Source organism: Eurytemora carolleeae, unplaced genomic scaffold, assembly GCF_000591075.1.
Source record: "Eurytemora carolleeae unplaced genomic scaffold, Eaff_2.0 scaffold961, whole genome shotgun sequence".
Lineage (NCBI taxonomy): Eukaryota > Metazoa > Arthropoda > Copepoda > Calanoida > Temoridae > Eurytemora > Eurytemora carolleeae.
In genome coordinates, this window is record NW_019396851.1 from 57,804 (window position 1) to 72,494 (window position 14,691).

The 14,691-nt window shown below is 34.8% G+C and overlaps 2 protein-coding genes across 2 annotated transcripts; both read right to left on the bottom strand.

Annotated features, from left to right (window-relative positions):
• Positions 1 to 224: 224 nt before the first annotated feature.
• On the bottom strand, positions 225 to 8,710 carry LOC111709388 (DDB1- and CUL4-associated factor 8). Its single transcript, XM_023483040.1, has 13 exons — positions 8,653 to 8,710; positions 8,087 to 8,196; positions 6,398 to 6,489; positions 5,785 to 5,874; positions 5,721 to 5,754; positions 4,740 to 4,842; positions 4,208 to 4,290; positions 3,862 to 3,946; positions 3,203 to 3,254; positions 2,625 to 2,721; positions 2,018 to 2,114; positions 580 to 688; positions 225 to 300 (listed from the first exon to the last, which is right to left on the bottom strand). The coding sequence occupies exons 1-13, from the start codon at positions 8,708 to 8,710 to the stop codon at positions 285 to 287; spliced, it is 1,026 nt and encodes a 341-aa protein (XP_023338808.1). The 3' UTR covers positions 225 to 284.
• A 1,593-nt stretch (positions 8,711 to 10,303) lies between these two features.
• Positions 10,304 to 12,816, bottom strand: LOC111709389 (suppressor protein SRP40). Its single transcript, XM_023483041.1, has 6 exons — positions 12,639 to 12,816; positions 12,332 to 12,437; positions 11,917 to 12,110; positions 11,589 to 11,641; positions 10,902 to 11,211; positions 10,304 to 10,503 (listed from the first exon to the last, which is right to left on the bottom strand). The coding sequence occupies exons 1-6, from the start codon at positions 12,814 to 12,816 to the stop codon at positions 10,304 to 10,306; spliced, it is 1,041 nt and encodes a 346-aa protein (XP_023338809.1).
• Between the last annotated feature and the right edge of the window lie 1,875 nt (positions 12,817 to 14,691).

A 14,691-nucleotide genomic window follows, 5' to 3' on the forward strand; every position in this document is an offset into this window, starting at 1 on the left:
TACCTCAGAACTTAAAAATAATTGAGCTATGACCCTTAAATGCTCTACCTCAACACCCCCTCCCCCCTGTAATTTGATATTCTCAAAATAAAATTCACTCCTGAGTGGTTTAATAATTATGAAATCCATTAAAACACCAAACCACCCCACTTATCATTGAAGTACACTTTAACCCCTAGAAGTATGAGTTCGCGGACTGTACAATTCTTGGTGATTTTGCGTACATAAGCTATCTATGTTTATTTATTTATCCATGCTGGATCCGCATCCTTCATCCTTCTCTCCTATTCCACCAGGTTCCTAGGATAAGAAAAGATGACCGCAAACTGGTTACGCATCCTTCATCCTTCTCTCCTTCTCCATCAGGTTCCTAGGATGACCATAAGCTACTTCCGTATTTCCAAGCATTTTTTTCTTTGAACATTGTAAAACTTAAAATATCGCCAAATTGATGGATTTCCAAAATAAAAAAAGATTTTTTAGGCAACAATTTTAATGTCGACTAACTAACAAACACACAAACTAAGGAACAAACCAAAACCCAGACGGACAAGCCAAATATTAATTTTAATATTGAACCTGGATATAGTTCTGAGCATGTAATCTTTCTTCTTCTTTAAAATTTTCTTCTCTTCCGAGTCATTCATGCTCAGGGTAGGGAGCCATACCTTCACCTCCTCATCCAAACCTAGATATTCATTATTCATCTCTTCACTTTCTCATCCATACCTTCACCTCCTCACCCAAACCTAGATATTCATTATTCATCCCTTTGCTACCTCATCCATACCTTCGACTCCTTGATTATCATTATTTATTCCTTAACTTCCTCATACATTCCTTTACTTTCTCATCCATACCTTCCCCTCCTAACCCAAACCTAGATATTCATTATTCATCCCTTCACTACCTCATCCAAACCTAGATCATCATTATTCATCACTTCACCACCTCATCCAAAGTTAGATCATCATTATTCATCCCTTCACTTCCTCATTCATAACTAGATATTCATTATATTTCCCCATCCAGACCCTGATATTCATTATATTTCACCATCCAAACCTAGTTATTCATTTTACCGCATAATAACCAACCTTACTGATCTATGATTCCCCCAACAGAGGGAGGTTAGGTTATTTAACGTCCCTTGGGACAGTTATGTAAAAGGACCACTCGCTCGCCAAAGTTTTCGGGAAACATTCGCGCATTGTCATCTCAAAATGTTACTCAACCACGGGTTCCCTCGGCCAATTTTGACGACAAAACATCCAGAGCGCAGGGAGGGATGGTTTTAAACAATCCTTGGTAAAGTCAAATTCCCATAACTTCCATGTAAAGTAGTTTTAAATAATTAATACTTTCTCATCCGAACCTAGATATTCATCCTTTCACTTTCTCATTCAAACCTAGATATTCATACATTCACTTCCTTATTAAAACATAGATATGTATTCCTTCCGTAGGACGGATAAAAAACCTGCAGATTACTCTGGGTAACTGAAGTAGCTAGGACAGATATAATGGCTGCATATTACTCTGGGTACCTGAAGTAGCTAGGATGGATATAAAGCCTACATATTACTCTGGGTACCTGAAGTAGCTAGGACGGATATAATGCCTGCATATTACTCTGGGTACCTGAATTAGCTAGGATGGATATAAAGCCTGCATATTACTCTGGGTACCTGAAGTAGCTAGGATGGATATAAAGCCTACATATTACTCTGGGTACCTGAAGTAGCTAGGATGGATATAAAGCCTGTATATTACTCTGGGTACTTGTAGTAGCTAGGACAGATATAAAGCCTGCATATTACTCTGGGTACCTATAGTAGCTAGGACGGATATAAAGCCTGCATATTACTCTGGGTAAATGAAGTAGCTAGGACGGATATAAAGACTGCATATTACTCTGGGTACCTGAAGTAGCTAGGACAGATATAATGCCTGCATATTACTCTGGGTACCTGAAATAGATAGGATGGATATAAAGCCTGCATATTACTCTGTGTACCTGAAGTAGCTAGGACAGGAAGAGTAGGATGAGACTCAAGAACGTTTACGACTCCGTTATCATCGCCATGGAAAATATTCACTATTCCTTCTGTTTCCTAAATTTATTTCTAAATTACAAAAAAAAAACTTTGTATTCATAGATATGACAAACCTTATCCAGGTAAGTTGTCTAGTATGGACAATAGAAGACTGAGTAAAGGGACTGTATACGTAATTTAAAGGGACTATCTCTTTATAGAGTGGAAATTCCGGTTCACAACGGTTCCCTTTAAACCCTTCAAACAATCAGAATATCCTTATTTTTATATTTAAAATTGATCATTTTCATTTCCTCTATCAAAATAACTTGCGTATACATTATTCAGAACAGAGAAGGACACTGATAGAATTTTACACATTTAAAAATTTAAAAACGGCGAGGTCTTTTTCATGATTGGTTGGATAAAGATGTTAAAAGTACCGTTGGGCGTGCAACTCTATAGGGAGTCACTTAGGCACAAATGACGAGTTTAAAAATACGTGTTTGCAGCACGCTATTGTTCTATAACGATACACGTTCATAATCAAAAGGTCATTAAAAAATACGTTTTAAGACATGTAATCACCTTATCCCAAAAGAAAACATTTCCACAGTCTGAACCAGAGATAACATATTCGCTTCTTCCTCCATAGTAGTTCACTCCCTTTACTGTTGCACTGTTCCTGTACATTGCTGAGTGCAGTGTAAAAATATCACAGTGTACACTGAACAATATAGATTTATAGTGTACATAGTGTACACTTAACACTATAGATTTATAGTGTACATAGTGTACATGGTGTACACTATAGATTTATAGCCTTAAAAATGTGCTACGACTGGATTAATAATTCGCGCGGCATATCCTTAAGGTCGGTTTCCATATAAACTAACAGGATATTAAAACTTTAATTAAAAAAGATATTTGTAAAAATTAAAAATAAAATAGAAATTGTCGTTTTTTTAATGAGAATTTTCTATTTTAAGAGACTGTAAGCATAATTTCAAGTGACCCTCCATGTAAAATAGCAATTCACAACGGTACCATTGAAAACTTTATCTGATCAATAATGTATAAGATATTGTCGTTTTTCTAGGTTTCTAGGTATCTAGGTTTCTAGGCATGGAGAGTCACTTAAATTTCGCTTACAGTACCTTTAATACCTGTGTCCCCTAAATCGGCTTTTGTAATTTGTGTTTTCGTCTACATACATTCAACTTAATATCTCAATAGATTTAAATATTTGACAAATTTGACCTGTCAGTTTTGATTTCAGTTTTATGATGTACGAAAAAACCGAAAAGCAGCAGATTAAGGTTATTTTTAATGCAGGAGCATGAACAAGAGAAATAATATTTGAAGNCCACTTTCCATATCAACACTATTCAATTAACAAGTGGAATATTTATCAAAAACATCAGCCACTTTCCATATCAACACTATTCAATTAACAAGTGGAATATTTATCGAATTACATCAACCAGTTTCCATATCAACACTATTCAATTAACAGGTGGAATATTTATCAAATTACATCAGCCACTTTCCATATCAACACTATTCAATTAACAAGTGGAATATTTATCAAATTACATCAGCCAGTTTCCATATCTACACTATTGAATTAACAAAATATGAAAAAAGAACTACTTTTAAGAATTGGCGTAAAAAATTCAGTTCCTAAAAAACATACAACACTTTTTTTACTTTGAAAATGATTGATGAAAAACTGGCATTGAAAACTACAGTTTTTTTTTATAGAAAAACCAGAATAACTCGATCATTTTTGTAAATAATGCAAGTAATTATTTCATTGAAGGGCCAATTAAAATTACGCCCACAGCCCCTTCATTCACATTTACCTTGGTTGTTCTTAATTCTGTCGGACAAAATTTCGCCATTTCTCCCTGGAAATAAAGATGCATTAAAAGGAGTGTTCGCGGATTTTTTTTTATTTTGTTAAATGTATCTCACATGTTTAACCCTGCAAACATTTTTTACTATTGTTAAAAACCGTTTTTAGTTCCAACGGTGCTTTAATTTCGGCTTCAATAAAGAAATTTAAGAAAACAAACCTGTTTTGCATTCCCGATATATCTGCGATCAAATATCCGTATATAAGGATCCCGCCCTGCAGTACAGAACTGGTTTCTGTTTACTAATCAAACCTGTTTTGCATTCCCGATATATCTGCGATCAAATATCCGTATATAAGGATCCCGCCCTGCAGTACAGAACTGGTTTCTGTTTACTAAAAGTAAAAAAATAAAAAATAAAAAATATTATTTCAAAAAATCGGTATTTTCTTCATGTTCAGAATAAAAAGAATTTTTCTCATACAGTGAGACCCCGAAAACTGTGAAATAGTAAGACGATATTTCAGCAATCTTGTGTGTATTTGATATTGATGGTTTTATCAATATTTTCATGTGCATTGAACTATATGATATAAAATAAACTTTAGTATACCGGTTCTCAAATCCTATTCCAAAGTTTTAAGGATCCCACTGCATTAAATCATGGAATCAAGGAACTATTGCTGGAAAAATAACTTATTCTTAAATTGAAAAAATTATCAAGAAAATTCGAAATCTAAGTTTAAGAGAAACAACCGCAATAAAAGCTAGACAAGAAGAATGAAACCTGTAGGCAGTGTAAGTTGCCAACAAATTCTAAAATACGAAAATGTTAGAATTATACCTGGGTTATTGTGTATACTGTACAGAGGTATTTTCCTTCCCTTATCATTTTTGAGCAGTACAATTTTATCAGAGTTCTCCTCTCTTATATCAATAGAGATTACCTAAACAGTGTATATACATGTTTTTTTAACTACAGTACAATTTTATCCAAGTTCTCTTCTCTTATATCAATAGAGATTACATACAGTGTAAATACATGTATATTTAACTACAGTACAATTTTATCCGAGTTCTCTTCTCTTATATCAACAGATATTACCTAAACAGTGTATATACATGTATATTTAACTACAGTACAATTTTATCTAGTTATCTTCTCTTATATCAACAGAGATTACCTAAACAGTGTNTAAACTAAACAGTGTATATTCATGTATTTTTAACTACAGTACAATTTTATCCGAGTTCTCTACTCTTATATCAATAGATATTACCTAAACAGTGTATATATATGTTTATTTAACTACAGTACAATTTTATCAGATCTCTCCTCTCTTATATCAACAGATATTACCTAAACAGTGTAAATATATGTATATTTAACTACAGTACAATTTTATCCGATATATTCTACTGTTTAAGTGCATGTACTGTATTTTCATGCACATTGCATGAACTACAGTACAATTTTTTTAAGTTATCCTCTTATCAATAGATATTACTAATGCATATACAAAACATCATGTGAATAACAAAAAATAAAAAAATTGACGTTTTTTAAATAAAACTAAATTAACTTTCAAAATGAAAAACGATCGTTTGTGAAATCGTTCTCAAACCAAAACCGTAGTTTAAAAACTTTTTTTCAGTTTATTCTATGGTTTATTTACAAAAAAATCAAAGCCCTAAGTCAACTGCTTGACTGCCTAGATACTGCCTGAAAAGTATTGTTGGACGATTTAATGATTTTTCTTTAGTAAGACTTTTTCAGACAGGACCTAGACAGTCAAGCAGGTTCTTTGCAGTATCATCCTTCTACCTGTCCATCCTCCCCGGCAGAGAGTAGAATAGGACTTCCAAACAGACAAACAAACAGAGATTACAACTTTATATATAAAAAGATACACCCCTGTTCTTGAATCAAACACATCTTGTGCGCAGGTCCACGGTGCTGAGCCAGCCTACTCGTACTCCTACAATATAAACAGTATACAGTAAATAAACACATTCTAAAAGGATATCGCCTGATACTCCTTTACAGAAAAAGCTAGAAACAACCGTGGCTCGGTCTTTAAATCTTCATTTTACAGCTACAACAAAAAATAGTGGATTGTTGAAGTCAATCAAAGGTCTAAGGTCTGAGAACAATTCAAAATCATCTCTATCTCGAGTTTTAAACAGACCATTTTAAACTGTGTAGTTAGAAGATATCTGTCTGAAGAAGTTTTAAGGCATAATCTTAAGAGACCCTTCGTGTACAGATGACAATGCCCGATACACAACTGTACCCTGAATAGTTTTGTTTGATCAAGTATCAAGTTATTGTTTTGACTTTGGTTTCTCTAAAAAGTTGCACGCGCATTTCTACTACAGGGAAACATAAAGTAACTATCAAAATTTAACACTTTTAACCTGGAAAAACAACAATATCTTTCACACTATTGATCAAATAAAGGTTTCAAGGGTACCTTTGTGAATCGGACGTTGAAGTGTTACCTAAGTGAACCAGCTGGGCAGAGCTGAGCCAGCATAACCTGACCGTCTCGGCTGCATGAAGCTATCAATAAATCTCCGCTCACAAATTTAGACTAAATTAGATATTAACTAAGAGAGAACCTCCCGTAAAACTGTGAAATGATAATACAACGGATAGATTCAAGTTTTGATTTGAAATAGTCAAGTAACCTCAAACACAGCAACCCAGCTAAACAAATCAAGAAAATGCCAATGGATAAAAGAAAGCAAGACTAAAAGAATAGATAAGAGACAGTACAACTAAAAGGAAGGATAAAAGAATGGATAAACGAAGGTATAACTAAAAGGAAGGATAAAAGAAAGTAAGAATAAAAGAATGGATAAGAGACAGTACAACTAAAAGGAAGGATAAAAGAAAGTAAGAATAAAAGAATGGATAAACGAAGGTATAACTAAAAGGAAGGATAAAAGAAAGTAAGACTAAAAAATGGATAAAAAAGTGAGATTAAAGAATGTATAAAAGAAAGTATAACTAAAAGGATGGATAAAAGAAAGTAAGAATAAAAGAATGGATAAGAGAAAGTACAACTAAAAGGAAGGATAAAATAAAGTAAGAATAAAAGAATGGATAAAAGAAAGTATAACTAAAAGGAAGGATAAAGGAAAGTAAGACTTAAAGAATGGATAAAAGAAAGCAAGATTAAAGAGTGTATAAAAGAAAGTATAACTAAAAGGAAGGATAAAAGAAAGTAAGACTAAAAGAACGGATAAAAGAAAATAAGATTAAAAATGTATAAAAGAAAGCATAACTAAAAGGAAGGATAAAAGAAAGTAAGACTAAAAGAATGGATAAAAGAAAGCAAGACTAAAAAGATGGATAAGAGAAAGTACAACTAAAAGGATGGATAAAAGAAAGTAAGACTAAAAAAACGGATAAAAGAAAATAAGATTTAAAAATGTATAAAAGAATGTATAACTAAAAGGAAGGATAAAAGAAAGTAAGACTAAAAAAATGGATAAAAAAGTGAGATTTAAGAATGTATAAAAGAAAGTATAACTAAAAGGAAGGATAAAAGAAAGTAAGAATAAAAGGAAGGTTAAAAGAAAGTAAGACTTAAAGAATGGATAAAAGAAAGCAAGATTAAAGAATGTATAAAAGAAAGTATAACTAAAAGGAAGGCTAAAAGAAAGTAAGACTAAAAAACGGATAAAAGAAAATAAGATTAAAAAATGTAAAAAGAAAGCATAACTAAAAGGAAGGAAAGTAAGATTAAAAAATGGAAAAAAGTGAGATTAAAAAATGGATAAAAGAAAGTAAGCCTAAAAGAATGGATAAAAGAAAGTAAGACTAAAAGGGTGGATAAAAGAAAGTAAGACTAAAAGAATGGATAAAAGAAAGTAAGACTAAAAGATTGGAGAAAAGAAAGTAAGACTAAAAGATTGGAGAAAAGAAAGTAAGAATAAAAGGAAGGTTAAAAGTAAGACTAAAAGAATAGATAAAAGAAAGTAAGACTAAAAGATTGAATAAAAGAAAGTAAGACTAAAAGGGTGGATAAAAGAAAGAAAGACTAAAAGAATGGATAAAGGAAAGTAGGACTAAAAAATGGATAAAAGAATGTAAGACTGAAAGGATGGATAAAAGAAAGTAAGACTAAAAGAATGGATAAAAGAAAATATGAATGAATGAAAAAATAAAAATAAGTGGTTTACCTGAAAAACGTTCTCCCTGTGTCCTGTAGGGAAGGATACAACCTGTTTTCTCCTCTCCCAATCCCATATCTTTATCTTCAGATCATCTGACCCTGAAGCTATCCTGTTCCCTGCACCATACACCACTCAGATTCATTCACAGCAGAATTATTTTACACTTTTTTTCAGGCAAAAATTTTTAATTTTAAAACGCGCTTAATCAATTATTCTCCTCCAGGCGGCAGGGGCGTACGAGGGGGGGCCTGACCCCCGTTTCTTTTAATAATTTCTTAATTTTCTTTTGGTGAACTTCTCGTTTATTCTCGTAACATAACGCTAATCCTTCAACTTAAGTTTACGTTGTGTAAATCGAGTACAGATGATATGGCTGAGCGCTATCCCAACCAAAAGATTTAACCCTCTCTAAAAAAAGCTACTTACATTTTTCACGCTGATTAATAAATAGTAATATATATTTAGGTACCCAACGTAGTTGGGTAGTTAAATGTTGTGAAGATGATGATCCCTGGCAGTACTGTACGCCTGATGCGCCGCTCGCCGCATCACTTTCTCTATCTACTTCCCACCTGTTGAAATCTCTCTCTCTCTCCCTACGGGCCTCTCTACTTCCTGTTCTCTAGTCATTCGTTCATTACTACCCGTACCACAAAGACCTCTGTTTCCAGCGCTCTTCTACCGAATTTTCTAAGTATGGGTAGACCAAAGAAAGGCCCTCCACTAATTCGGAGTGATTATTTTACGGAAGAATCTGACCTCACAGTAGACGAACTACGCGCCATTTCTATTTCAACTTTGGCTGATATTCCTACCTTCCTTACCGCAGTTAACTGGAATGGTGGAGCTTACGCCGTCATCGCTCTTCGCCTCAGCCCGGATAATCAACGTGTCCTTTCCGGTACTTGTGCCCTGGTGGGTAACTTATTCGCAGAAAAAGTTATAAACTGCAACCTTTTCTGGCAACCAGTTATAGCTACCAAACTGACCCTCAGCATACCCTCACTCAACATCTTCAACTTCCCCGACGGGAAGCTGGTTTCAGATTACCTACCTTCCTCTGCTTTCCCACACGAGTTCAGCCATAACGATGCTGTTATCCCAGAGGATGATTACCCCGCAACCGGAATCTCTACCTTTGTTTTGAGAGCTTTTGTTTCTCCCAGCACCGACGCCTTTGTGAAGATCATTATTCTACTATACCCTTGCTCTGAGGAAACTCTTCTTTCCCTCTACCCACTCTACAAAGATCCTCGGTTCCCAGGACTTAAACTATGTAGTTTTGATTTCCCTCTTGGCCCTCCTTGCTCTGCTGGTCCTATCAGAAGACTCTGGGGATTCCCTATTTTCCCAGCTATTATCCCTGGGTCCCCATGGTCCGACTCGGGTACCCTGCCTTCCGGTGCTGCGCTACGCCACGCCCTGTCCTCAATACTAGGTTCTGCTGTAGCTCCCGAAGTGAAACTTAACCTACAAACCCTTAACCTGAGATGCCAAGAAATCCTTTCTAAAGGTGCTTTGGCCTTAAAGCAGATCCTACCTCCAGTCATTTGGCCTTCTTCTAACCCTGCTCCTGCTCTAGGTTGGTGTTGTTTTTTCTTTTCCTTTCTTCTTCTTTTCTTTTCCTTTCTTCTTTTTTCTATGTTCTTTCTCTCTTTACCTTTCCGTACTTTCTCTTTATTCCTAGTTTTTGTGACTTAACTCTCTTATATGTGATTTCTTACGTCAGTCCTTCTGTCATTAACTCTTATTTTATTCAAAATGCTTTCATTTCTATTACTAGTTTTTGTGTGCCTTAGAGGTTTTATGTGTCCCGTAGTGGATTTATATGTCCCATAGAGAATTTTCTGTCCCACAGAGGACTTTTTTATCCCATAGAGGATCTATGTGTCCCTTAGAGGATCATAGAGGACTTTTTATCCCATAGAGGATCTATGTGTCCCACAAAGGACCTTTTTGTCCCTTAGAGGATCTATGTGTCCCATAGTGGATCTTTGCGTCCCTTAGTGGACTTTTTTATCCCATAGAGGATCAATATGTCCCATACTGGATCTATGTGTCCCTGAGAGGACTTTTTTATCCTTTTCTAGAATTGTATATCCCTTAGTGGATTTTTCGTGTCCCACTTAGGATTCTAGTATCCCTAGAGGAAGCTAGTGTCCCTTAATGGACTTGTGTTCCTTCTTCATTTATATATCACTTTCCTTATTACTATTTACCTTACTATAGTACTTTTACTTTATACAAACTTGTGGTTTTTACAGGAGCCTCCTTGTTTACTCCTACTGCTACTATCAGCTCAACTAAATACGGGCCTTCAGGGTTTTTTGATGAAACTTCTTTTCCTGGAATTGCTTTACCCCACGGTTGGAAAGCACTCCTTGCCAATACTGCAAACCACTCCCTTTGTGCTAGAACTTGGTCTGTTTATAGAACCACATCGAATCTGCTCCTCAAATGTTCCCAGGAACTTCAAATTTACATGTCCATTCCCCTGACACAGGATCATGTCCTAATTTTCACAGCTTATCTACTAAATCGTGGACTAAAATCCTCCACTATTAGTTCTTATCTTGCTGGCCTACGGCAACTTCACTTGTCCCAAGGGACTTCTATACCAAATATAAGATCCGACCTGGTGTCCCAAATACTCAAAGGGAAAACAAACTTAGATGCTTTGTCACAAAAGAAAGAAAGAATGGATGATGGAAACGAAGAAAGAATAGATGATGGAAAAGAAGAAAAGATGGATGAAAGACAGAAAGAAAAGTATGTCTGTAAGAAAGGACAAAAGAACGAGTGCAAGTATGAAATGATTGACGAATGAAAGCAGCAAAGAAATCATAGAAAAAGAAAAAAAAACTGAGAGGATGGGTCAAAAGCAAGAAAGAAATATGATCTATTGAAAATTCTAACCGTTTCACAGTTTCTTTTGATGAGCAGAGTTTCCTCTTGAAGGTTTGGGTGGACCCGGAGCCGAGACGTATTTCATAAACCTCACGGAGCAGGTTCAAGGACGGAGCCGGAGCAGGTTTATCCAAGAGTTTACACGCTTCATTTCGCGACCTCACTTCAATCTCATCCAAGAGTTTACAAGCTTCATTTCGGGCCCTAAATTCAATCTCAGCATCCTGCAGTATCACTCACATCATTGGTCATGATCACGGTGTCATGGTCATGGTGTCATGGTCATGATGTCATGGTCATGGTGTCATGGTCATCATGGTGTCATGATCACGGTGTCATGGTCATGGTGTCATGGTCATGATGTCATGGTCATGGTGTCATGGTCATGGTTCAAGATTAGTCTTTGTTCCCAAATTAGAATCTGCCCATGTTCTCTATATAGGTGGGTAAGGCCTCTTAGTTTCGGGCCAAAATTTGAGTTAGGGCCTTGTCACAACTCCTTCGGTCAGAAATTACCTGGTGTCATGGTCACTGTGACAGTAACCTGACAGTTACCTGTTATCCTCGTTTTTTAATCTGAAAATTGATAATGTTTTCTTGCCTGAACTTGTCTTCTCTCTTCACTATCGTCAAGGTTATCCTGCTCATTTTCATCTACATTCATTAATCCTTAATATTGTTCCAGTCCGCATTTTAACAATTACGCTAGGGGGAATGTTTCTTGATGAGCTGGGGAAAAAATGTAAAATTCGACATTAAAATGAAAGTTAGTTATCTCTTTCTTGATACTTAATACTTAAATATTTCCCCTAAAATCCTTAAAAAAATATTCAGCCCTGTTCCATTGCTGATGTATTTTTAAGCTTATGACCCTCTTTAATCCCCCCCCCCCCCTGGGCCAAGAGGAGGACAAATATATTGAGGAGAACCTTCGGAGTCTGATGAATCCATCACGTATCTGAACATTCTTCTTCTGATTTGACCCTCAGGACCCTCCTCCTCATTAGGTTCAAGAGGACCCCCCTCCTCCTCCTCCTCATCTGGTTCAAGAGGACCCCCCTCCTCCTCCTCCTCTTCTAACGGAAGTATTCTCTCATCATCTGTGGAACTGGATGAAGAAACCCTGAAATAATAAGTCATGAAACCAAAAAAATTACTTAAATTTCTTTAAAAGTACGTCTTTTCAAAATGTTTCTGTAGAATCAAAAAAACTAGCATGCGCTTGTTATGCATAGTATTTTGTGACAACCGAAAGAATATCTACTTAAATAAGTGCGTTTTAATTAAATTTTCCCCGAATTAGGTATTTTAGTGATGATAAATAATTTTGAGAAAATGTTAAACCTTGTTTCAGCGGGATTTAGATCATCAGAATCCGAAGAATCCTCGTCCATATTTTCCACACCACTAGCATTTTCATTGTCAGCATCAATCTCACAGTCCCTGTTATCTCGTTCAGAGGGGCCACAATTGAAAATTTCCAGGAAATGATAATAAAGATTTCTCAATCATTATTGACCAGACAAAGGTTGTGAATCGGATATGCTACTCTATAGTTCCTGAAATCATTGTTTTAAAAATACCTGGTCTTTGGGTCGGTATTTTCTGTGAGATAATTTGAGCTTTTTAAACTTTACTTCTTCTTCTTTACCATCTTTAGTTTCAACTGGAGCGGAACCAGCAGCGCTTGAGTCTTGATCACCGGAACCACATGAACTGCCGGCCGCCGAATTTATATTGTCTTCTTTATTTTCAGTATTTTTGGCCGAAGTTTGAGGTTCAGGAATATTATCATTGACAACTTCATTCGTGTCACCGGGCGAAGACATTTTTTATTATTACATCTGAAATAAATAAATATTTTTAAAAAATTGTTCAGGCTAACTAATATCACAATAAACTTAATATATCATAATATATGTTTTTAGCATATCAAAATATATCAAGGATGAGACTTCAGAGACAGCTGTACGTAATTTCTAGTGTCTGTTTACTGATCTTCTGATTCCCTGCAAGTATAAACTACGTTCTGTCTTGGCCAGTTCATTGAATAAGCCATTTAAAGATCACATTCAAGGCAGAAGACTGAATTTAAACTGTAGATCGGCATATTTGAGTTTCAATTTGTTTTTACTTTCTCATCCTTTGTTGGTAACCCTGTAATTCAAACAAAGAATTAAAGAATTTTCAAAAGATTTTTTGTTAAATTTTAAATCAAAAAACATAATTATTTACTGTGAATCTGGTTTGAATTTCAAAAATTGAAAAAAATACAGGACTCTTTATTTAAATTTCTATCAAATTTTTGATGTACATTTATTCCTTGCTTTGCTTTTCTTTTCCTTGTTCCGTAAGTTTTACTATACGCACCCGAAGCTCGCACACATTGCATGATAATTAATTAATAATTAATAAATAAATTTTAGAAGGAAACCAATAAATATAGAATGTTTTGTGTGCTACATTCCCCCTTTTTGATTTATTTTATCTCAGAATTCATTTATTTTTACCTAAACTCTGATTAGAAATACCTATCAGATTTCTGATTTATTTGATAAAGCCATAACTGTTTTTGAAACCATTCTCTGTCATTGTTTACGATTTCGAATAATAAACGACATTCTAGAAAGTTTGTGTGCAATGAAAACCTTTCTCTAATATTAACATCCTGCTAAATAAGCAATTAAAGATCATAACCATTTAAAACACTGTTATTTTGGTTCGCAGTGTTATAAACTTTGTGGACAGAACCAATCAAAACTTTATAGCACTCATAGCACACGTGCTATAATGTACAGCTAATTTAACTTTACAGCAGGATTAATACTTTATAGCACGTTCATCATGAAATTCACGATAAAGTGAGGAAGAATGATAAAGTACACAATAGTTAAATAAAATATTTATTCAATCATTTGTTATGTTCAGTGGGACTTATTAGTCTCCATAGAACTTCAGTAAAATCCTGTTTTTTGCTCTTCTTCAAATGCTGAAATGTACTCAAGGTTTAATTGTAATTAGTCTAAATCTTCTTTGTGTAGTGTTAAACTTTGATATTTTAAGTGTTGACTCTTTCTGGTCGACACTTATTAGTCTCCATAGACCTTCAGTAAAATCCTGTTGTTTGCTCTTATGCAAATGCTGAAATGTACTCAAGGTCTAATTGTAATTAGTCTGAATCTTCTTTGAGTGGTGTTAAACTTTGATATTTAAATGTTGACTACTTCTAGTCGAATGCATATATCAAAGATCTATGCCTATTGAGATAAAGACAACACTGTAACTTAGTCATCAATCTTTTATACAGCCTCGACTTTGAAGTGTCGCAACACACTGGCCTTTGGTTTCACCTCGCTAACTCACTAATTCTTTTCTGTAGGCCTAGACATATACATTTTAAAAATGCTACGCGTCTGTTTCAAAATGATTAAATGGTAAAATACTGTTCGACTTTTGTGTGAGATCGTGCACATCTTGATTTGCAGTGTGCCATCATGCATCAGGTTGCAAAATAGAGTTTTAGGCAAGAAATATGTTCCATTTTAAACATTACAATTATATGCAAAAAAAAGTGCAATTTCATAGATTACGAATTTATACAGTTTACACCTTTATTCAACCTTTTACTTTTAATTTGAGTTTAAGAGACGACTGTACAGAATTCACTCAATCATTTTTCTGACATTCTTGGTTCTCTAAAACTT

Coding starts and splice junctions, on each gene's coding strand:
- LOC111709388 (XM_023483040.1), bottom strand. CDS start 8,710: ATGACTAGAGAACAGGAAGTAGAGAGGCCCGTAGGGAGAGAGAGAGAG. Junction 3,255..3,861: donor TGTGGGCGTAATTTTAATTG/GCCCTTCAATGA, acceptor AGATATTAAGTT/GAATGTATGTAGACGAAAAC. Junction 2,115..2,624: donor ATGTTTTCTTTTGGGATAAG/GTGATTACATGT, acceptor AAATAAATTTAG/GAAACAGAAGGAATAGTGAA.
- LOC111709389 (XM_023483041.1), bottom strand. CDS start 12,816: ATGTCTTCGCCCGGTGACACGAATGAAGTTGTCAATGATAATATTCCT. Junction 12,111..12,331: donor CTAAATCCCGCTGAAACAAG/GTTTAACATTTT, acceptor TTATTATTTCAG/GGTTTCTTCATCCAGTTCCA. Junction 11,212..11,588: donor AAGAGAGAAGACAAGTTCAG/GCAAGAAAACAT, acceptor GTGATACTGCAG/GATGCTGAGATTGAATTTAG.